The following is a 23,377-nucleotide window of genomic DNA, read 5'->3' as shown; positions in this document are numbered from 1 at the left end:
TAACATAATAAAGAACACACTGACTTTAAGTTTAGTTTACTCATGTGATTAAAAATTATGTTGGTAAAAGTTTGTTGTAATATGTGCATCATATTCTATTGTGTTGATGTACAATCATTTACTCAATTATTACCATGTTTGGATATTTAGGATGCTTCCAATTTTTGTTGTTGTTGTTTTAAACAATGTTGAAATGAAAACCTATGTACATAAAATCTGTATTTTTTGATTACTTTAATTATTTGGAAGTAACTGATGCCATCCGTGTTCATGATTTGTAAGGCTTAATTACAATGTTAGCCTTTTTTTTAATTTTTAAGTTTTTTTAAATTTGGCTTTTAATTTATTTTTAAACACTTTTTATTGATTTATAATCATTTTACAATATTGTGTCAAATTCCAGTGTAGAGCACAATTTTTCAATTATACATGATCATATGTATATTCATTGTCACATTCCTTTCTCTGTGAGCTACCATAAGATTTTGTATATATTTCCCTGTGCTATACAGTATAATCTTGTTTATCTATTCTACAGTTTTGAAATCCCAGTCTATCTCTTCCCACTCCCCACCCCCTTACAATGTTAGCCTTAAATGAATTTTATACATGATACTGAGGCAGGAGCTAGTTGTTAGTTTGTTTTACCATAAGAAATTACAGTTAAAAAAAGAAAAACTTTTCAGCAGTACATACTAAAGTTACATGTGTATATCCCCTATGATCCAGCAATTCCACTTCTCAGAATGTACCCACTAGAAATGATGCTTATGTCTATCATAGAGGTTACCTTGGATTCACTGATTGGAAGGAGAATTTAGGGAGGCTTCTTGGGGGCAGTAAATGTTCTATAGCTTGATCTAGTTGTGATTACATGAATATATATGAATAGATTCATATATATTCATTTATGCATATATATATATAAAACATTTATACATATATAAAAATTCATCAGTTTGAACACTTAATTTGTACATTTTAAGTGTACAATATTTATAAGTTACACTCAAAAAAGTTAACATTCTTGTAGTTATTCCAAATGATGACTTTTTTTTTTGGTCATTTTATTTTAAACTCAAAACAGATAGACAATATATAAAGGACAGAGAGGCCATAGAGAAGCTTCAAGAACCACTGCTTGATGTTCTACAAAAGTTGTGCAAGATTCACCAGCCTGAAAATCCTCAACATTTTGCCTGTCTCCTGGGTCGCCTAACTGAGTTGCGGACATTCAACCATCACCATGCAGAAATGCTTATGTCATGGAGAGTGAATGACCACAAGTTTACCCCGCTTCTCTGTGAAATCTGGGACGTACAGTGATGAGCATTGCAGGGGCAAGGTCTAGCTCGTCAGTTTCTTCATAATATAAATCTTATATATAACTTTCCTTTATTTCATTTGTACCTGGTTTCACACAAGGATTTTCATCAATATTTATATAGTAGTTCTATAACTTCCACAATTGTAAATATGGGGCCAGGTAGAAATACCTCCTCTACACTATATTTTACAAGGCTTCAGGGAATCTATCATTTGAATTGGCATGCCCTGTTTACCTATTTAAAGTGATCATTACTTCAAGTCTATCTGCTGAAATAGGGAAAATCTCATTTTGCTCTTCATCTTACCATATTGCATATATTTTATTAAGAGTTGTGTTCAATTTTGGCAATAAACTGAACATAATGGCAATAGGCTTTTCTTTGAGAATAAGATTTGAAACATATGCAAACTTATTTCTTTAAATGATGAATGACATCCTATTGAGTCTGAGGGGGTAATTTACAAAAAGATAAACTCTTCCAACATAAATGGTGTTTTTCTCCTTCCTGGAAGCCCTGGTAAATAGTCATTCATTCGTAATAGCCCCCTGATTATTTCCTTTTCTTTGAAGTTCAAGGAGAGTAGCATACAGAAAAGTTAATGATTCTAAAATAAATTATTCCTTGCTCAAGCAAACGCTTTCCATAGTTAGGGTCTTGAGGCATCATTTACAAATTCAGAGTATGCAGATAACTCCAGCAATGGGACATTCCCTTTTTTCTCTTAAAAGTGCTCCCTATTGGCTTCAGTGCATGTAATTAATCTTTTTTGTTTGTTTTGCTTTTGGAAAACACTCCTTCAGCTGGATGCACAGCTGTTGTATACTTACCCCCAAAGCAGGAGTTAGTTCATTTCCTTCCTTCATTGTCATACTGTTGCATTACTATCCCCATTATCCTTTGGTGATTACAATAAAACACCTTCTATAAATAATGGGCTCCCTTTCTCCTGAAATCATGCAAAATTGAGCTTGCTTAGCAAGCAAAGAGGTTTTTTGGGGGTTTTTGTTGTTATTTCTTTTTTAAAATTAAATACTAGGGTAACCCTGAAGTCCTAATAAAGGCTAGTCAGTAGTAAAGAAAGTGAGTTGCGGCTAAAATCAGCTGGATTCCATTTGCTACAACAACAAAAAAGACTTGAGTCTCTCTAAGTATAAGATCCTTGTGCTAAATTCCTTGGGAGATACAAAGATGATTGACACAGTAACTGCCTAGAGGGGCTTACAAAGACGAGCAGCGGAAAGTGCTTTGGGCTTACCTGGGAAAATATCACAGAGGAGGTTGCCTTTTCCCAGAGCTTGGAAGAATAGTCAGGACTCCATGGGTCATGGTAAGAGGGAAGGGGATTAAAGGTGAAAGGGGTGACAGGAGCAAAAGGAGGGAGGCAGGGGAGTTGTGCTGATGTTAGAGACCACAAGCAGTCTCAGAGCGGCGGGGGTGGGGGACGAGGGGAGAGGGTGCCCAGTGCCTTGCTAAGCCTCGGTTTCACCACTGCAGAACGAAGGCATCAGTATCCACTGTGTAAAGGGATTTTAGCTGATGAATGAGCAGCAAATGGGAAGTTAGACCCACCAGGGAAGAGGGTGGTGAGGAAAGGATGTTTAAGAGACACAAAAGTAAATTTCTGAATGCCTGAAGGAGTAGAGCCTGTTGGGACCTGAGTGCGGTTCGGTGTTTCCAGATCCTAAGGCATCTGTAGGAAAGGTGGTGGGAAATAAGCTGGAACTGAGGGGGTACTGTAGGCAGAGTTAGGAGCTAACCTTGTAGGTATGGGTTTATTCAAGTGGTTAAGGCCTTGTAATAGCAAATAATGCTTCTCATGTGGAAAACTAGTTGTGATATAATAAGAAATAGATATTTGGTCTTTGCCCCCAGTTCCTGACATAGAGCTTCTAAAACTCTTGGAATTTCCTAAGTGATAGGATCATCTTTCTTTACTCATAACAAACCCCTTTCAACCATACCTGAGTTTATGCTAATAAGGTGACTCTTGGTGGGCCCCTAGATACTTCAGGGTGGGGAATGGCTCCCAGAGAAACCAGCCATGTGATTAGAGCATTAAAACTCTCAGTCCTGTCCCTAGACCTCTGGGGAGGGGAGAAGAGCCCAGAGATTTAGGTCAATTGCCATTGGCCAATGATTTAATCTATCGTGCTCATGTAATGGAGATTCCATATAAACCCCCAAATGATGGCATTTGGGGAGCTTCTGGGTTGTTGAACATAGTGAGGTGCTAAGAGGGCGATGTGTGGGAGACAGCATGGAACTCCATGCCCTCCTCCCTATGCCATGTGTCTTTTCCATTTGACTGTTGCTGAGATGTAGCCTTTACAATAAACTGGTAATAGTTAACTGCTGTCCCAAATTCTGTGAGCCATCTAGCACATTACTGAACCTGAAAAGGGGGTCATCTGCAAAGATCTTAATTCCAAATAAGGGCACATTCTGAGGTTCCAGGTGGACATGAATTTTGGAGGAGACACTATTCAATCCACTATATAGATGTAACATTTTAGTATTAATCACAACTGTTGTTATAAAATTTTATATCATTGAATTACTTACAGATAATATTTGTTAATGTAAATCAGTAACATTCCTTTAAGATAGAACTTAGTATTGTTTTTAATGTAGTTGGCTCTCAATAAATTATCTGCTGAATGAGTAGTTTAATTGTGAATGAATCAAGATCTCTATTGCCCCCAAATTTCACCCAGTAGTTCACACAAGGCACAATCCATAGACTGATAGTCAATAATTTCAAAGCATTAAAAACAGCAACAGCAGAAACTACAAAATGCAGAACAAAATAACTAATAAACCAATCAAAAGTGAAAACAAAAACAAAACACCTCGAACAACTACAGTATATTTAAAGCAATAGAGCATTCTTGTAGGGCTGTGAAAAACCCAAATCATATTTCAATATCCAAGGATTATATGATTATGAGAGACTTCTGCATTTTATAGAGATGTTTAGTCAGGTGAATGGATATTCCTAATGTGATATGTTTAAAAATTTAGATTCCAAACATGATGCTTTGTTAAAGTGAGGCACATCATCAAAATTTTGAGAATGTCAGAACTAAAATACTTTATCTGATGGAAGCAAACTGGTAAGGCTTGCTTTGCATTTTACAACCATGCCAATTTTAAATGAGACCATCTAAAACATTGCTATTAACCTAACCACCAATTAGAAAATCTACACATCAAAGGAGATTGCAGCTTATTAGGTGAAACCCTCAATTACTAATTGCAGTGTTAAAATCAAGGTGGGTAAGATGACGAGTGGCTTAGTGAGTGGGGTACTAACTGGGAATTCAAGTAAAAGTGAGGTTGAGAGAGCAACAAGAACTTTTTTCTTTTTTACACATTAGGGAAAAGCAACTAGAAGGAAATTAGAAGAATCAAAGCATCTAGAAGGGAACTTCTCACCCAGTCCCCATGTTTAACCAGTGAGGAAGATGGACTTACAAGTGATTTGCACAGATTTCCTGACTCCAGATTCACTTTCCAGATACACTGTCCTATACCTTTATAAGGTAGAGGAGTTACCAAGACAAATCAAATAGACAATGAGAGTAAAAAGAAAGCAACCATAAAAATACCCTGCTGCCAAAGTTTCAGCAAATGGTTTAGAGAAATACTAAGTGGTGTGTTTGTGTGAGTGTGCGCACATGCACACATTAGAGGGAGAGAGGATGTGTACATACTTTATATAGCACAGTTTCAATTTTTAGTAAGTGGTATGAAAATATTTAGGTATATAGATGCATGTAAGAAACTAAAGGAACTGTTTACTGACTCAAACAAGATCTGTATAACAATTTACTTATTCTTAAGGTTTTACAAAGACGTGTACATATTTTGATATTAGGGCTCAACTAACCCAATTTAAAGTCACAACTCCACTTGAAATTTGGCTAAATGAAATGGTATGACAAATTGTCCTTTAGTTTCACATAGAAACATTTTAAAACCGGTTGATTTGAACAACCAGTCCTGTGAAAATAGGTCTATTGTAGTCATGGGCAGCAACGGCTTCTGCGATAGACATCAGTGAAAAAAGGAGCAACCACTATTGAGCATCAGGTTCAATTAGCACTTAAATGTCAACTTTTTGATGACCATCTTCACCTAACCCAGAAGGTAAGCTCTCTGAGAACAGGACCCCTGTGCTTAGGATGGAGTCTGGTGCAGAGAAAGTGCTTAACAGTTTTGAATTAACTTCTGACATCTGTATCTCTTGCACAGACTAATTCAACCAGCTTCAGACCTAACCTTCCAACCATCTTCTGGACACTTCTACCTTCACGTTCCCCTCACATTTCAAAGTTAACACACCCACACACCCAAATGCATTATTCTTTCCCCTATAGTTGTTTTCCCTGTGTTCCTTAGACTGGCATCACTGTTACAAGATACTAAGTCCAGGTAAATAAGCCTCTTAGGTATCTCCAGACACCTCTTTTTCACTATCCACTCTGAGCTACTTTACGTAATTGTCATCTTTTAAGTTTTACAATTGCTGCCAGTCTTCAAAAATCCTCCAAAATGATTTTTCCCCCTAAAACACAAATATCACAATTGCTTGCAGGAAAAATCTAAATTTCTTAGTGACTACCAGGGCTTTAATCTGTGCTTACTCCTTCAGCCTGATCTACCTCTAAATCTCCAAACTTTAGTCATTCAAAACTACTATTCCCAGAACATTGCAGGTGCTCTCACATCCCTTGGAAGCTGGTTGTTCTCTCTGCGTAGCAAGCACTCCTTACTCCTAATTATCCTCTCTCTTGGCAGACTCCTGTTCATCCTTCAAAGTTCAACCTTTCAAGCCTCTGACCATCACTCTCCAAGCCTGTGAGGTGTTCCTTTCACAGCCTTCCACTGAGTCTTTGCCATGTTGCTGAGCACTTTGAAGGCAAGGACTGTCTTCTTCACTTTAGTCTCTTCAGGGAGCAACAGTTCCTCCTCAGTGTTTTTGATGAAGGAAGGAATAAATACTAGACAGCATCATTCCAGGTCGATTCCACTCTTTACAAATGGGAAACTGAGGCCCAGAGAGGTGACATGATTTGACAAAATAAAACTAAGAAGAGGGGAAAGGTTTGGACTTTCAGGCTGTTGGCACTGGTTCCCGTCCCCGACCCCCCATATTAACAAGTCACATTCAGTTATCACAGACCTATCTTTTGTTACAGTCAAGACCAGTCCCCACTTTACCTCAACCCTGGGAGCTAGCAAACATCTCTCATTATGTTGAGGTTAATCCTACCTCCCCCTCCCCCCCGCTCTGGGGTTTCCAGAAGGAAAGGGCAACATCCTCTTTTTGCTTTCAGTTGTGGCCTGGAGCTAGATTCCTCTCCGTCTCTCTTCCCACACTGCTCACAGGACTCCCATGCCTGCAGCGTGACAGTTTGCATCCGGAAACCCGTGGCGCCCTCAGTACAGCCAGATCTTGGGTGGATTTAGGACTGGGACGGGCTCTAAACAGATCAGGGTAAAACTCAGGGCAACTCTACACCACAACATTTCAGGATGCTTAGAGAGGTCGATTTATTTCTCCTGCCAATAGAGACAAACGGGTTTGTTGTTGTCGCTGAGGGGCCAGATCAGAGGACATGCTCTGTGACCAAGCCATTTTCAGTGAAAAAAGGGGCTTGGCCCCTAGGATTGTGAGACTCCAGGAGGTGGGAGGCAGGGCGCCCCTTGCCTGAGACGCTCGCAGGTCGCGTGCTCCCGGGGCGGCCTGTGGGCGGGGCACACGGCCACGCCCCTCTCCGCTGATTGGTTCCTTCGAAACAGGCGGTGGCGAACCGCCGAGAACCCTGAGGCGCAGGCTGCAGAGGCGGCGGCGGCGGTTGGTCAGGGGCGTGCCGGCGAGGCAGAGATTGAGCGAGATGTGGCCCCGCAGGGAGACGTGACCCTCCTGCGCCTGGGCGGGTGAGTACTTCCCTGTTTGCCTTCTCTTATCTTCGAGAACTTTTACTAGCCTTCTCGGGGCTGCCGCGCCTCAGCTTGCGTTCCATAAGCCCCTCAAGCTCAGCGGAGTCGAAGCGGTGGTTCGGTCGGGGCCGCGGGATCCAAGACGCCGTGCGATTGGCCCTCTGCGGGAGTCGCGTGCTCTGATTGGTCCTTGGGCCCGTCACGGTGACGTTAGGCCTGCCTTCCTCTTCCCACCCCGTGCGATGTGAGGGGCAACAGGTGTGCTGGGGCGGGCGCTCTCAGGTGTGGGTGCACTAGGCTGGGGAGGAGGTATCGACCCGCTGTTGCGCTGCCTTAGAATCCAAAGAGAGTTGAGGCTGAAGTAGTGTCGCCTCTCCTCATTTCCAAGCACCTAGCACATAACAGGGTCACTTGATTCCTCAACGTTGAGAAGTATTGTTGAAGTCACTGACCTTGAAAGAATAGTCATTTTGCGCTCAGGCGGAGTTTACAGTCTCTTCCCTGTTGTTCCCTCCAGTCCACGCAAGGCCCACCCACATAGCCCAGATGGCCGGAACAAGGGGCTGTAACCGGAGGCTCTGCGCGATGCTTTTCCCACCCACACCCCTCGGTTTGAAGGACTGCGTTGTGGGGGAGCTTGTAGATTGCCTTGGAAGTCGGAGGAAAGTTTTGGACGGCGTGCTTTCCCATGCAGTCACTCCTAGTTCTTAACTAATCTTTTCAAACCAAGGGATTGAATTTTATGGATTTAGAGTGCTTTGTGATATGTCTAGTGGAGAAGCTGATTAGTCGTTATTAAGCAAAGCGATTTTTTTTCACAGGACCAGTCTAGGTCAGAGTTTGGGCTTTGCTGCTTTTATATGGAGAGTGCTCACAACTATTCTCTTAGAAAATGAGCAGTTTGTGAACTGCTATCTAATCACTTCACTTGGCACTTAAATGATTAGAAATTGGAATTCTCACCACCGCATATTCCCCTTTAGAGGCGATGGAAATGGGTTTGAAAGAAAAAGTGGAAACTCTGGTGACGGTCTAGCGTAGATCCTGATAGATTGTTGCTTGTCTGACTCATCAGTTTCAAAAAGTCAATAAAAACCAACGGACTTTGAATAACAGGTATCTCTGCTATCTTGACACTAATGAATTAAAAGTAATATTCCTTTTTAGTGTAACAGAGTTGCTAAGCATTGGGGCTCTGAAGTCAGACTTTATTGTGTGACCTATTTAATCTTTCTAAGGCTAAATTTCCTACTCTATAAAAGGAGGTTAATAACAGTTCCTACCTTATTGATGAGAAGGTTGTGAGGATCAAATGAAATTATCCATATAACTAGTTTAGTACAGTACCTGACACATAGCTATTATTATTTCTGTGCTGTTTAATTTGAATCAGAAGTTTCAAGCTATCCCCAAAGAGCAGAGAGGAGCAGAAGGTGAAGGCAGTGCCAGGGGTAGTGGTAGTTACCATTCATTGCTTACGTTCACATATGTAAACCACTTAAAATTGTATCTGGCACATACTAAACACTCATTTCTATTTATCGAACGCATTATTACCCAGAATGTGTCAGGTGCTGTGTTTGGTGCTTTACTTATATTACTGTTAAACCTCTTAGTAAACCTGCATTGTAGTTGGTGTTTTCTCCATGTTACAGATGAGGAAACGCAAGCTCAGAGAAAGGAATTAAGCTACTAAGGTCCACCCAGAATCAGTCTAGACTGTCCAGCCTCTTTTTTTGTATCACACTACTCTTGCATTTATATTCCCAGCATTAAACAACTTCTCTGCACAGAGAAGTTCATTTCTGCAGTGGGTATGGGTTTATTTTGAATACTTCATTAAAAATAATGAGTAATAACTTGTGATAGTAAATCAAATTGTGTGATAAGAGAGTAGTATCAACAGTATACATGCTATTACTAAAACCCAAATGAGTCCAATGATGTTTGGAGAATTGGTCAGTTTAGAAGTAATGTTACCTAATTTATATTTTCCCATTTAGTCTTTCCTTATTTACTATATTTTTACTAAGCAGCACTTTTTTCTTTCCTGTCAATTCAATTTAAGTTTGGAGATGAGAATGAAAGTTCAGTTATTTCAATACTTTTTAAAAGCTTACTTTGGTGAGGAAAGTAAGGGGTTAAGGTTAATGTATACTGTTATATTTTACTTTCTTACGGTAACCTGACTGTATGTATGTGTGTTTGTTTTACTTTCTTCCTATTACTTGTTGCTGCTTGTACTTTGATAGCAGATATACCTTTACACCCTTAATGAACCATGTGATGTACATAGAATTTGAGAGAAAAGAAACTTGAGTCTGTCAGTCAGTTGTCTCACTTTGAATTGCCCTATTTTAATTGAAATTTAACTGCCATAGAGAGAAATGCCTCAGAAGTAATGTTTACAAGATATAGGCAATAATTATAATTGTAGCTCTTTAGTGTTTCTCCTTCTACAAACTCAAAAAGTTTTCTCATGATATTACATTATTAGAGTAGATTATTTTAACAGGAAGTTGCCATGTATTTCATAAGTGAATTACTAATTTCCAAAGAATGTAATAAAATATAGCAGATATAGTAAACGTAATTTCATCTTTGTTGCTTAAAGTGTCATGGAAATTTACAGTGTTATGACTATCAGTCACATGCTAGATATTGCTGACATGCTGACTGGTAGAGACTTCTGCCTACTCTCACAAAACATAAACTTTTCTGTAAGAAAGTATAAGCTATGGTGAACGACTCACTTTATATAGAGTTTTAAACATTATGACTTTTGTTTTTCCTTGATGGATGACTTGTTAATATTTTTGATACACGAAAAAAATTGTTGAAAAAATTATTTAACTGTGTTCAGAAGTTTTTCTTTTTTGCACACACACACACACACACACACACACACACACACACAGTTTAAAAAACACTGCAATCCCAGTAGCATAATTATATAATGTCCTGCAGGTTGCTTTTGGTTGCATGACATATAATAGACATCTTTTCATTCAGTAGACACAGCTCTATCTTACTCTTTCAAGTGGTTGAATGAATCCACTCTGTGATGTCTCATAAGCTAGTTTAGCCATTTCCTGTTAATAAACACTTAATGTTTTACATTTCTTTATGTTAGTGTTTGTATATGTGTCTGTTTTCCATATAGCCTTTTAGTCTATCATATAGAAAGGCAAACTGATTTTTAAATTTTTTAAAAAAATTTTTGTGTCCCACAAAATGTTATGACAAACTGATAATTCTAATATAAAATTAAGTTATTGAGGTTGGATCTCTGCCAAACATTGCAAAAGGAAATTTTAAAATAAAAAAGCAAAGACTCCCAACAAATGAAGAGCCTCTGTATTTTGCAAATAACATGTGATGTTTTATTAAATGATAAGGAACTTACTCTTTTCTTTTAAAAGTCTTCACCTGCTTTGGAAGCTGCCTTTATCTTAAAAGAATAACACAGAGTTATTTTATTATTGTTTCATATTTCCTTCAGTAATAAATACAGCATTTATTGTTTAGGGGTAATTCTGGTACTAATGTTAGTACTGAGTTCTACATAGAAGTAGATGGAGAATGTTACTCTCTCATGGATTTTTTTTTTTTAAGTATATAGTACAGTAAAAATAGAAACATGTAGTGCTATACAACCTAAATTGGGGAGGAGGCTTTTTAGAGGAGCTGAATCGGAAGAATAGGTAGGAGTGAGTCTGGAAGAGAGGAGGGAGAGCATTCCCTGGAGGTAGATCACAGAGATGAGAAAACTTGGCACTTGAAGGGGCTAAAATGAGTTAAATATGGCAAGAGGGGAAGGGAGGAGATGAGGCTGGAGGGGATCCTATAAGGGTTTAATAGCTTTGTTAAGCAGTTTAGGCTTTATCCTGAAGGCAGTGGAGCGCCATTAAGGGTTTTAAGCAGTGAAGTAGAAGTAGTAACATCCTTAGATGAGAATTTGTAAAGGATCACTCTGACTGCAGTACATGTAGAGCAGGTTGGAGGCATGCAAGGATGGAGAAGGGGTGACTGGTTGGAGACTGTTTCAGTCAGTGTGGAGAAGGATGATGGTGGCTTGAATTAGAGGAGTGGTCATTTAGAGGAGAGAACATTTAAAGGTAGAGACAACAAGATAATGGCCATTGATTGTTTTGGCTGAGGTAAGGTAGGGACCTGGGGAGCAGGTGGAGGTAAGAGAAAAGAAGGAAAAAAAAAAAAGAGAGAGGATGGAATCAGGGTGGCCCAGTAGGTTCGTGAATGTTGGTATTGTTCCCTGAGATAGTAAACACCAGGAACCTTTTAAATATTTAAATGAGTGAATGAATGATCTCAGATATACAAAGGCAGGGCCATTTGTTGTTGATGATGATAGCAAAATTATTTAGCAATTCAGGCCACACAATAAATAGAAGCAAAAATAATAAATAATAATGCGCAGCACTCACAAAGGGTTCTACCTATAAATTTTGCATCTTCTTTTTTTAAGCATCTATATGCAGCGGGTGCCCTTTTTCTCATTGCTTCAACATGTTGGCCTTGCTGTGTCTTCATATTTTAGATATATACTGCTTTCTCTAGGTCAAATGTCTTGACCCTCTGTGCAAATCTTCCTTCACTTAAGATATGTATTAATTTCCTATTACTGCTAGAACAAATAACCACAAACTTAGTGATTTAAAAACAACATAAATGTATTATTTACAGTTGGGAATTCAAAAATCTGAAAAAAGCTAAAAAAAAAAAAGATGTTAGTAGGGTGCATTCCTTCTAGAGGCTTCAGGGGAGAGTTCATTTTTTCCCCTTTTCCAGCTTCTAGAGAACACCTACATTTCTTGGCTCCTTCCTCTCCAAAGCCAGCAGTGTAACAACTCAAACCTCTCTCTCTCTTTCTCTACCTCTCTGTCATCTCCTTCTCTCCCTCTGCTTGTTCTCACATCACCTTCTCTGACTGTGATCTTTCTGCACTCCACCTTATAAGGACTCTTGTGATTACAATGAGCCCACCACAATAATCTCCCATTTCCTTGGGCACTTAATTTACTCAATCTGCAAGGTCCAATTTGCCCAGGAAGGCAGTCTATTCACAGATTCTGGAGATTAGGACATAGACTTCTTTGGGGATCATTATGCCATCTACCACAAATGGGGTTTATTTAAAAGATGTAATAGAACTGTACCTGTCCACCAGGCAGCTGTGTGGATTGCTCAGTAGCACATTGCTCCCAGAGTCCTTGCCCATTGGCACAGCTAGTCTGTTCATTTGGACCCTCTGCCCAATACACATCAGTTTTAGTCTTTTTTTTTTTATTAGTGATTCCTCTGCTGTATCAGGCAGCTCACTTGACCTGCTGATACCTTGACTAGTAACTACTCTCATACTTCACCTTCATATTTGGTGAGGTATTCAGTAAGAGGCAAAAATATTTCTCAATTCAGGTCACATAGTAAATAAAAGTGAAAGTAATAAATAATACCAATAAAAGGTCTCTTGTCAGATACTTGTTTGCTGTGTGGCTGCTTCCAAGCTTTGCTGTAATATTTCACCTACGGCAGAAACACCCAGTTTTTCCTAGAGATGTTCATGTATCTCCCACCAAAAGGGTTCCTCAACTTTCAGCTTGAATACTTCTCTCAACCCTACTTTGAGCAGCAGTCCAAGAACTTATAATATACTTGGTCAAGCGATATATGGAACTAACAGAAAATAGTGCAAGGCACAGGAAAGACAAGTAATTGGGAGAAATACTCTGTGAATTTAAGAGCTACACATGTAAGCAGAACTAAGTTAGGCCAATCAGGAAGAGCTACTGGGAGGAGGTAAATCAAGAGTTAGAAACCTGGGTTAGTCGAGTTGAGGGATCCTTTGCTGACTCTTTCTCCTGTGTCTAAACATTGGATTTCTACAGGACTTGACCCTTATCAGCTCTTTCTCCATTTCTTTCTCAAATGATCTCATTCTTTCCAGTGGCTTTATCTCCTAAGTATTTTCTGACAATTTCTATCTCCTGAACTTCTTAGCTCTAGATTAGTATTTCCAACGGCCAACCTGACACTTCCACTTGAGTGTCTTTAAAGACTTCTCAAATTAAACATGACCGAAGCCCAGCACTTTTGCCCTGTCTGTGTCATCCCTGCTTCAGTCTGTTTAGACTCCCGCAATCCTCATCTCAGGAAATGCCGCCACTCTCTATTTGCTCGGTTGCTTAAGCTGGAAACCCAGGAGTCGTTCTTGACACTTCACTTTGCCCTTACATCCCTCTCCTTCACCCTCCATCTCTAACCATCATCAAGTCTTGAGTCTAACCCCAAAATGGACGTCACATCCATCCACTTCTCTCCAGTGGAGACGTCAGTCCTGTTCAGTGGGTTCTCTCCTCTTCTCCTTCCAGGCTCCTCTCCCATCTCGTTTCCTGAGTGCTCAGTTTCCTTTGCTCTCACTGTTTCTACTCTCTGCTTCTCCCTCTCTCACTGTTTCCCCTAATTCTTTCCCCCACATCTCTACGCACCTCTCCTGCTGTTTTCTCCTCTGCTTTCTCTGTTAAACCCATCACTATTTCACTCCCCTGTTTCCCTAGCCCCCTCAGGGAGCTCTGTTAAATCTATGAATTAAATTATGTCTCCCCCTTGGTTAAAACTCTTCCGTGGCTTCCCACTGCACTTAGAGTAAAATGTAATTTCCTAAACCTGGCCCCTTGTGATGGGGCTACTGCCTAACTTTCCACCCCATCCTAAACCACACGTGACCTATGCTTCAGCCGTCCTAGCTCCTTTCAGTTCTCGAATGTGCCAAACTCTTGCTTTGTTCAGAGTCTTCGTGAAAATTATTCTCTGTGCATAGAACTCTTCCTCTTCTCTCTCCCTGGCTAATTCCCACCATCCTTCAAATTCACGTTTTTCCTCCAGCAAAACCATTTCTAAACCACTCAGTCTAAGGCTTACAGTAAGCCCCTGCTACTTTCTACTACCACATTGGAGCCTTTATGTTTAGTTATTTTAGTATACATTTGAAAAAAATGAAATATGTTTAGTATGGATGCAGCATTTGTTTCTTCTCTATTAGGCAATTAGGGAATATTTAATTCAAATTTTAAAATTGAGAAAGTTGGGAGTTTTTTCCTGAACAAATCAGAGAGGATATCTTCTTCAACTGTGTATCTAAATGAAGCATTAAAAAATGATAAAATGTTTTTTGACATGCAGAAGGGCATACAGACTAGTATAATAACACCTATGTTCTCACCACGTATCTAAATACAGTCTTCCTGGTACAGTGGAAGGCCTCTGTGCCTTCCTCCCCTGATCTTCCCCTTGCTCAGCAGTAACCACTGTGCCAACCTGGGCGTTTATCGTATCCCAGCAGCTGGCGGATCTTGGCAGTAATCTGGTGGCTGGGTGCTGAATGTATATCTGTGGCAGTGGCAGTTAATGTTATTATTTTTCTGAAGAAACTTACCTTATTTCTTTGTTTCTTTGCCATTCTTTTACAAATGTGCCCCCGATTTGTACCTGGACTGAGGCAGGCTACCTTGTGCTTTCCCCGCCGTGTCTTATGATGCAGGTTAGGAATGAAAGTGCACTCATTTTCAGAGCCTCCAGCTGCAGGATAAAGGAGCAGCTCCACAGGTTGGCATTTTTTCCCCATCATGATCTGAAGTCAAATTGGTGCAAAGAGCTTTACCGTAAATAATCTTGAGGACCTCATAGGTGAAACTGGTTTTAAGTTAAGTGGGTTAGACCCAAATCCTGTTCAAGTTTCTGGTGGGTGGACGCATTCTGTGCGTTTAACATTTTCTACAGATTTTAAAGATTAAGTATGTTATCCTTTACTTAGGACCTCTGCATAAGCTGTTTGTCTTGTGAAAGATTCCAAGCAGGGTTAGCATAAAGTTTGGACTTGGTCACATGAGAGCTCTTTTTTCCCCTAAATCTAAGGGAAAAGACCTCCTCAAAATGGCAAAGAATTAAAGTAGTCTTCTCAGAAAGACAGAAAGACAAAAACAAAATAAAACCAAAACATTGCTTACTAGGATGCAGCTTCAGAAATGAAGAATTGCTGATTCAGTATAATTGGTTTATGTGGGGGAAAAGTGTAGAGACTGAGACTTTTAGGGAAAGACAGATAAGAGGAAAAAGTAGGTAATAAAATGAGGAAGAGGCAAGAATTGCAATTGTGATGCAGACTGGGGACTGGGTTAACTATGGAAAAGAAGCTGCTATTGGAATTAAATGCCTGAGACCCAAAAATGGTTTAGAAAGAGAATAGTGAAAGACTAGAAAATACCAATAACTGGCTCTTAGTATCTGGGACACAATGAATATTCAGGAATTAACTGATGATTCACTAATACAGTCTCACCAGTTTATAAATGTTTTCCAATAAAAGCATATATTTGTGTACATGACAGTTTTTCTCATATAAAGATACATGAGTATCTTATCTGAGTACCACTTATTAAATAATTTGTTTTTAAAGGTAATCTGGATGGCTATAGTTTTGTCACCTTAAAGGCAGTTCTTTCCATTACGTAAGAAGAATAATGTGGAAATATATATATATATTTATAAGATAAATATATGTATATAAGATTCTTCTGCTAAAGTTCTATGACTGAAGGTTGTGCACAAATTCTTCATTTCTTTTATAAAACTAATTTTGCTGAATTTTCCATAAAAAGTGCAACTACTAAACATTCCTGTGTTAGTTTCTTTGTGAATGTGTCACTGTTCTTGATTTGCACACTCCTTATAATTTAGGCCTTCTTTTGTTTTGGGTTGGCAGCTCCAACTGTTAAAGCTCTTGTCTGATTATGTGGGTCTCCTTATTTTAATGGGAGCAGCTTCTTTGCTGCATTTTTTAAAAATGGTCTCAGAAGCTTCTTACTGTGGATCTTTGTTGGGGACAAAGGATTATTTATGCTAAAGGAAAATGTATTCCCCACTGAATTACCTCGTGGGAAGCATAACAAGTTCATTAGTAATGCTCAGTTGTACTTTGGCCTTTTGCGAGGGTAGAGAGAAGGAAAAATGACATCAGGAAGGGAGTTCTGCTGTCCTTTGCCTTTTGCAAAGACAATGTGAGATGTAATATCAGACTTTTCTTTTCAGTTAGGGTTACCCCTCTTCAGCACTGGCACCAGAAAAACTGTTCCTGAGAGCAAAGTGGAGTGTGTAGTTGGCCCTGTGCATGAGGTATGTTTGTATAACTTAGAGGAGAAAATAAACTTTTCTTTGGAAATTGATAGCATTATAGCCTTATAAGCCATTTTATATTTTTTCTTACAATGTTTTAATTGTGCTTTACAATAAAAAATAGACTAGAATATTATGCTACTGTAGTAATCTGAAGTCCTAGGTCTTATACTCTATTCTGGGTGTTTTTAAGCTCTTCATTCTTTTTCCTCTTTAACTACATTAAGGAATGGTACTAATGTAACTTGATTAAAATTGGGTTTTTTTTCTTGCAAATTTCAAGAATAGTACTTTAAAATTAAAATTGCTGGGTTTTTTGTCTTTAGTGCCTCATGGAGAAGATAACTTAAGAAAAATCATTATAGAAAAGCACTGGGTATTGTTTCATAGTTAAAGTTCATGTTTATTACCTTATTATCAGGTGGATGCAGCTTATGTGGTTAAGCTTGTGAATTTATACAAAGTTCAGATGAACTTGTATGATCTCTTTATAAAGATCAGTTAAGACATACTTAACTTTCAGTTAAGTTGCTGTGATATTTGTATTTACATTATATTTGCATTGTGTTTATAGGGAGAAATTCAGGACACTTTTATATGAGCTAAGTTTTATTGTTAATTTTATTTTTCTAGTCAGATGCTTCAAGAATTACCCTGATATTAGTGCCAGAAACTACATTTTAAAGTGTATTGCAGGTTTTCCTCTTTCCAATGAGGAGTACTATTATGAAGTAAGAAGCTAGGAGTATTATTGAATTCTCCTATAGTCACATTATTTTAACTAGAAGAAAAAGTCTTAGGTTTTCAGTCAAGTAGAAGAGTAAAGCAGATTCTTTGTAATTTGAGGATTTAGGAACTAGGAAAACTACTGTTGTCTGCATATTAATGTTTTATTCTATTTTCAGAACAGCAATTTCATTTCAATATAGATGACCATGCAGCCTGCAATTCAAGTAAGTGGTTTTCTTGGAAAAGTACATATTTACGTTGAGATTAATATAATAAGATTATAATAAGTAGTAAAATACTAAAATTACTGCAAAATGTGTTTATTGTACCTTTGTTAAGCATCAAATTATAATAACAGGAATACTACATTTTGTCGAATTCTGAAAAGTTTTTAATTTTAAACTTTCATTTATATTGAATGTTTGTAAGAATCAAAAATACCTTAGGATTGGTGGGTTCATCTTATTTTTACTACCCTGGGAAAAGAATTGGAATATTTTGTGATTTTCTTCTTGTTACTATCTAGTATGTATTTGTAGTTAAAAGAGCTTTCTTTGAAAACGAATACAGATTTTTAATTTTAGATAACTGTACATGTGCCTTGTAATGTCTGTAAATAACCTGACATTAAAACTTTAAAGAATGGTTTTTGGTTAGTTTGTGTTTGGGGTGAGGGGAGGCAAGATGGAAATAATCAGAGAAACCAGAATAATCTTACATTTGAATGATTTCCAGAGTTGGCAGTTATTCTTACATCCTTTCTTTCTTTTGATATAAGTGGAGCATGATTGAATTTTAACTTAAAGATAAAAATCACATTGAAGGTCTACCTAGAAGATGCAAGCAACTGATAATAAAACTTGCCTTGGAAAGTGAGAACTTTCGAGTCAATCAGATTTTGTTTCTGATTTTAGTTCTGCCACTCTGATTGTGAGATTCTGGCAAGTTATTTTAGCTGTCTGAGTCTCCATTTCCTTGCTTCTGGGTGAAGATCATAGCACTTGTTTTTCAGGGTGGTTGTGAGGAATCCATGAGATAACACGTTACATAGGAGGCACTTCAGAAGTTTGGTTGTGTCATTGGTTCAACACCATAATCCAGATGTAAAACTGGAGATTATTCCTGTGTCATGAAAGTCTTTTTACTGTTTTTTTCTAATTAAGAAAGAAGTCTTATCAAGATAACAGTGGATAATAATAGCCTAGAGAGGATAGCTTATTTATCAAATGGTTAAGAACAACTCTGAGTGTGATACTGTCTTCTCCCTACTATGCTATGCAGCTGTATCTCCTGCTCTACTAACAAAGACCACTTTCATACTGTTTTCCTTTTGGGACTGGGAGTCTATGGCAGTCTCCCAGAAGGTCTTATTCTTCCCCCATGGGTCTTCTCAAATCCACACTGAGTATGCTCAGGACTCCTTTATTTCTCAAAACCACGTTTTATCTGATTAGTTCTATTGGTCTCTTTTTATCCAGGTCTCAGAAATGTTGTTTCATGTTGATTATATTTTCTTGATTCCTTACAGAGTGTTTTATATCATTGCCACATTTACCGTGTTTTTCTCATTTCTATCCTAATGGCCATTAATATTTTCTTAACTGATTGATTTTTTTCCCATAGTTTTGTCTTCTAGTTCCATGAACCCTTCTCTCATCTAGATTCCACAGGTGCAGCTCTACTGAGTCTACTTTGAGTGCACTCTTGACATCTCTTATGAAGTTTTTGCTTCTCTCCCTGGTGAATGTGAGAACTTTCTAGGGTTTTCACCTCTTTGCTAATTAGGCTTCATTATTCATAAGTGCCTTGCAGAGAGGAGACAGCCAGTACTTAGCTGTTTTCAGTTGGTTTCTTATTAATTTAATACATTAAGTTCTTCCTTGCGCCTTTTTATATCCCTGATTCTGATTAGTAAATAAGCATACAGCCTACAAACCAATGAACTATAGTTCCTAATCTCTTTTGGGTCATAGTCCCCTTTGAGAATCTGACAAAAGCTACGAACTGTCTTGAGAAAAGGCCCTTTTGTCCACAGGCATAAAATTTTGTTTAAATGTACGGTAAGTTTATATACCGACTCAAGTTCATCTATAGACTACCTGTGGTTACGAATCTCTACAGTATGACAGCTTTCAGCATGTTTGAGAACAATCTTTATACATGCAGGTTTTGTTGTTAACATCTAACTTTTAACAACATTAATATGTTACTGACTAGCCCAGGTTTTTGTGGTCTTCTGCTTGCAACTATAGAAAAATCCAAGTACTCTTCTCCCTAATGTGGCAAGAAATGAGAATGACTTTTGTTAATGTTAGCTTCTACATTTTCACACAGGATTTTCTCAAAACCACCTTTCTAATGAATTCACATGTTTCTTTGTCAAACATTTGCATCTTCTCTGCCTTTTGTGGGCTCAGCCAAATGAGTGAAGGACAAATAACATTCTATTGACTGTAAAATACCATTGATTGTAAGATGCATCTTGATTTTGATGGTACAAAGAGTCATTTACTAATACCTATTCCTCAACTATTCAACAAATATTTTTGACTGCATCCCACGTGCTAGGTCTCATACTGAGTCCTGGGATTACAAACAGAAACAAAGTTTATAAAGGGAAGACTTAAATAGTAAATCTTTGCTGTTCTCCTTTTGAAATAATTCTAAGAGAATTCAGGGAAATAAACAACATCTTGTCTTTTTCATACAACTTTATAGGATCCTTGTATATTTAGGAGTTCATTCCCCAATTTATACCTGAAATAATGCTGCTCGAATGACTATGTTTCTCTTTGTCTTTGGTGACTTTTATTAAGTTTTATTACTCCAGCTTGCCTCTTGTGGTATATATTCATTTTTTTTCTTTTCCTTTGATATTTTTAAAAAACATGTTTATTTCTCATCGCAGGAGATTGGAAGCAGCTTTTTTCCCATCTCCAGGTTTGTCTGGATTAACGATGGTGGTGTGGCTTTTGATTTGGTACAGTAAGACTTGCCTCAAAGAAACCTCAAATTAAGTTATCTACATTTAAAAATCAAGAGAGAACTAGATTCACTTCATATTACCTATACTTATGCCTCTTTTTTTTAAAAAAAAAAGCTTTAAAATTTTTATTTTAAAGTTATCACAAACCTGCAAAGTAGTTGTTAAGTATAAAACAGAGATACTTGTTTGCTGGACAATTTAAGAGTAAGTTGCCAATCTAATGCCCCCTACCTCTGATACTTTGGTACATTTCTCGCATACGAGAACTTCTTCCTGCACAACCACAATGACGTGATCAGAATAAGGATATTAACATTAGTACAGTACTACCATCTAAGACTTAGACCATATTCAAGTATTGCCAGTTGTCTCAGTAATGTCCAGTTCAGAATCACCTACTGAGTTTAGTTGTCCCGTTTCTTAGTCTTTATCAGTCTAGAGCAGTATCTTCATCTTTGCTTTCTTTATGGACCTTGACACTTTTGAATATTACAGACTGATTGTCTTTTAGAATGCCCCTCAGTTTAGATTTGCCTGATGTTCTTCTCTATGATTAGATTCAGGTTATTCATCTTGGCAGGAGTATCACAGAGGGATGCTGCATTGTCTCACTGCATTCTATCAGGTGGCATATGATTTTGGTTTGTTCCATTATCAACCATGTTCACCTATGTCACTTGGCTAAGTTGCTGCCTGACGAGTTTCTTTACTGTAAAATTACTCTTTTTTTCTCTTTGTAATAAGTATTTTGTGGGAAATACTTTGAAACTGTATAAAAATCTTTTTCCTCATGGAAATTCCAGTTTATTTTATTCATGTGTTATAATCCATTTATATCATTATTTTGATGCTTAAATTGTTCTTAATTTAGCCAGTACAAGTCCCTTCAAGCCGACTTCTGTGTCCTTTTGCATGTCCCCATCATTCTTTGAGCACTTCTTTGCTTTCTAGTAAAAGATACTCCAGCCCAGCACCATAGGGTTCATTCTCGTTTTCCTCTCATTCCATAGTTGTATGTCTGTTCTTTGGCAGTGAGAAACCTGGCTCCCATCTGATAAATGCCTGTGTATGTAACCAGTCTCCTGTTGTTGCTGCCGCCCCTCCGTGAGCTGATGCCTTTCTCAGCTCACTTGGGCTCTGACACTGTGTACTGGGACGTTCCCCCCATTGTCCCCAGTGGACACCCTCCTTGTCCTACTTAGGGTCTGACACTGCACAGGGCTGTCCCCATGTGTGGATGCCCACCTCACTCAAGCTCTGACCCTCCATTTCAAGCTCCCCTCCTGTGGGAACCCCTTTGTCACTTCATTTGGTCTCTAATACTCCTTCTTTAATTGAGATTTGATACAGTCTTTTCTCTAAATAATCTTATATTAAAAGTGTATTTAATTGTATTTCAAAATTTTGTAAGTGTTGGTTAATAGCACATTTATGTTAATTTTTATTCTAAACCAGGGATTGACCAGGTAGTAAATATTTTTGGCTTTGTGAGTCAGTAGGCAAAATTGAAGCAATTATGAAGGTACTTATATAACTACTGTTTTAAAATGTAAAAAGCATTCTTAGCTTGTGGACCATGCAAAATCAGGTGACAGACCAGATTATTTAGTTTTTTCATATAACACTGATATTATGTTTTCAAGTTTACAAAATGCCATTTATGCATTCATTCACTCATTTATCCATTATTCAATAAATGTTACCAGGCCCAATGCTAGATGCTCCAAAGATGTATCTTGTAAGGCAGGTATCATTAACTCATTTTACAGCCAGGATACTGAGACTCTGGTTAAGCAACTTGTTAAACTTATGCAGCTAACAAGTGAAGGAAAAATATTATTTGTTGACTTTTATCTTCTTGGTTCGATAGTAGAATTCATTTATTAATTAGGCATTTACTTACATTTATCACCAAATTAAATATGGAAAAAGTCTCAATTATCTAGGCTAATAGTTTGCTTTTAGTTTATTACTTTTCTGCTGCAGTTTTGTATGTGTGTATATTAAATATATGGTCTATAATTCATGACTTAAATGTAAATGTTGGGCATGCTGACTTTTAACAAGTTCACATCCATTCAGTTGGTTGGTGTTTTCTCTAGGTATGGTTTGGAGAAGACCTGCCTTTAAGTCCACGGAGTCCGCTGACCCCTAGACATGGGCCAGGTTTGGCTGATGTTTGTCAGTATGACGAGTGGATAGCTGTGAGGCACGAAGCCACCCTGTTGCCCATGCAAGAGGATCTGTCAATCTGGTTATCTGGTTTATTAGGTAAGGCTTGCAAAGTGACTCAAAATTGTATTCTGTTATTCAGTAATGTTTATTTAGATTCTTACTCTTTGACACGGAATGATTGTTCCAAAGGCTGGGGATCCTCTAATGAATGAAATATTTGATGTCCCTTTTCTCACCAAGCTTACATTCTAGTTGGGAAGATACTCTGATTCACCTGACCCTCGGGGCTTGAATAGTAAGCTCGTCTGAGGCTTAACAGAAGAAGTCAGTAGTAAAAGCTGTGAATAATCAACATTTTCATGGTTAGTGGGTTTTTTTACGTGTATAGGTCTAACTGGGGATCTATATTTTGCTGATTTTTCCCCTTAATCTTGTGGCACAAGATTTTGATGGAATATATACTATAGTTAAAATGATTACTGTTTGTGAGACATTGAGGGGCAGAGGCATATGAAACCTAGGAGGAAGAGTCAGGTTGGACAATGTATGACATCGTATTTCTTTACTCACTTAGAGGATATGAGTGCTCTGAACTCTCTCCCCAGAAAAAAAAATTCTCTTTTAAAAGCAGAATTTCATGTAGCATTCCAAGGTTTTCATGAAAAGGAATATATATATATAAAGCTTATCTGTGGCCTTTCAAGATCATTAAAAACACAGTAAATACTCTACCTTACATTAGTTTAAAGATTTGGATAGTTTTTTTAAAGTTTATTTATAATGACAATGCTTCTAAAGAAGGAATTTTAGAGGTGAAAAGTTGGTGTTTCCTGAGTGCTTATTATGTTGTTATCTCTAATTTCTAAATTGCAACAAAGTCCATCTTTTTTATAGAGAATCTTTTTCTGTGTGCAAGCAGTAGTAATATGCTGTGAATCAAAACTTAACCTTAATAGTGAACATTGAAATATAAAAAACACTTCGGTGTTTTTTAAATGAAATAAAGTAGATATTTTATTTT

At 37.9% G+C, this 23,377-nt stretch overlaps 2 protein-coding genes across 10 annotated transcripts in view; both read left to right on the top strand.

Annotated features, from left to right (window-relative positions):
• Positions 1 to 2,262, top strand: part of NR1H4 (nuclear receptor subfamily 1 group H member 4) — a 102,224-nt gene extending 99,962 nt beyond the window's left edge. For all 7 annotated transcript variants that reach the window (XM_072973175.1, XM_072973176.1, XM_072973179.1 and 4 more), the window contains one exon: positions 1,088 to 2,262. In XM_072973175.1, the coding sequence (XP_072829276.1) occupies positions 1,088 to 1,326 (239 nt within the window). In that variant the 3' untranslated portion in view covers positions 1,327 to 2,262. The remainder of the gene's footprint in view (positions 1 to 1,087) is intronic.
• A 4,894-nt stretch (positions 2,263 to 7,156) lies between these two features.
• Positions 7,157 to 23,377, top strand: part of GAS2L3 (growth arrest specific 2 like 3) — a 33,715-nt gene continuing 17,494 nt past the window's right edge. For 2 of the 3 annotated variants that reach the window (XM_072973173.1, XM_006214368.4), the window contains exons 1-4: positions 7,157 to 7,274; positions 16,383 to 16,466; positions 17,372 to 17,419; positions 22,284 to 22,452. In XM_072973173.1, the coding sequence (XP_072829274.1) occupies positions 17,396 to 17,419; positions 22,284 to 22,452 (193 nt within the window). In that variant the 5' untranslated portion in view covers positions 7,157 to 7,274; positions 16,383 to 16,466; positions 17,372 to 17,395. The remainder of the gene's footprint in view (positions 7,275 to 16,382; positions 16,467 to 17,371; positions 17,420 to 22,283; positions 22,453 to 23,377) is intronic. The other variant, XM_072973172.1, reaches the window with a different exon arrangement.

The sequence above is a fragment of the Vicugna pacos genome, chromosome 12, assembly GCF_048564905.1.
Source record: "Vicugna pacos chromosome 12, VicPac4, whole genome shotgun sequence".
NCBI classification, from domain to species: domain Eukaryota; kingdom Metazoa; phylum Chordata; class Mammalia; order Artiodactyla; family Camelidae; genus Vicugna; species Vicugna pacos.
Note: the sequence above shows the minus strand (reverse complement) of the source record. Positions and strands in the feature narration are given on the sequence as shown.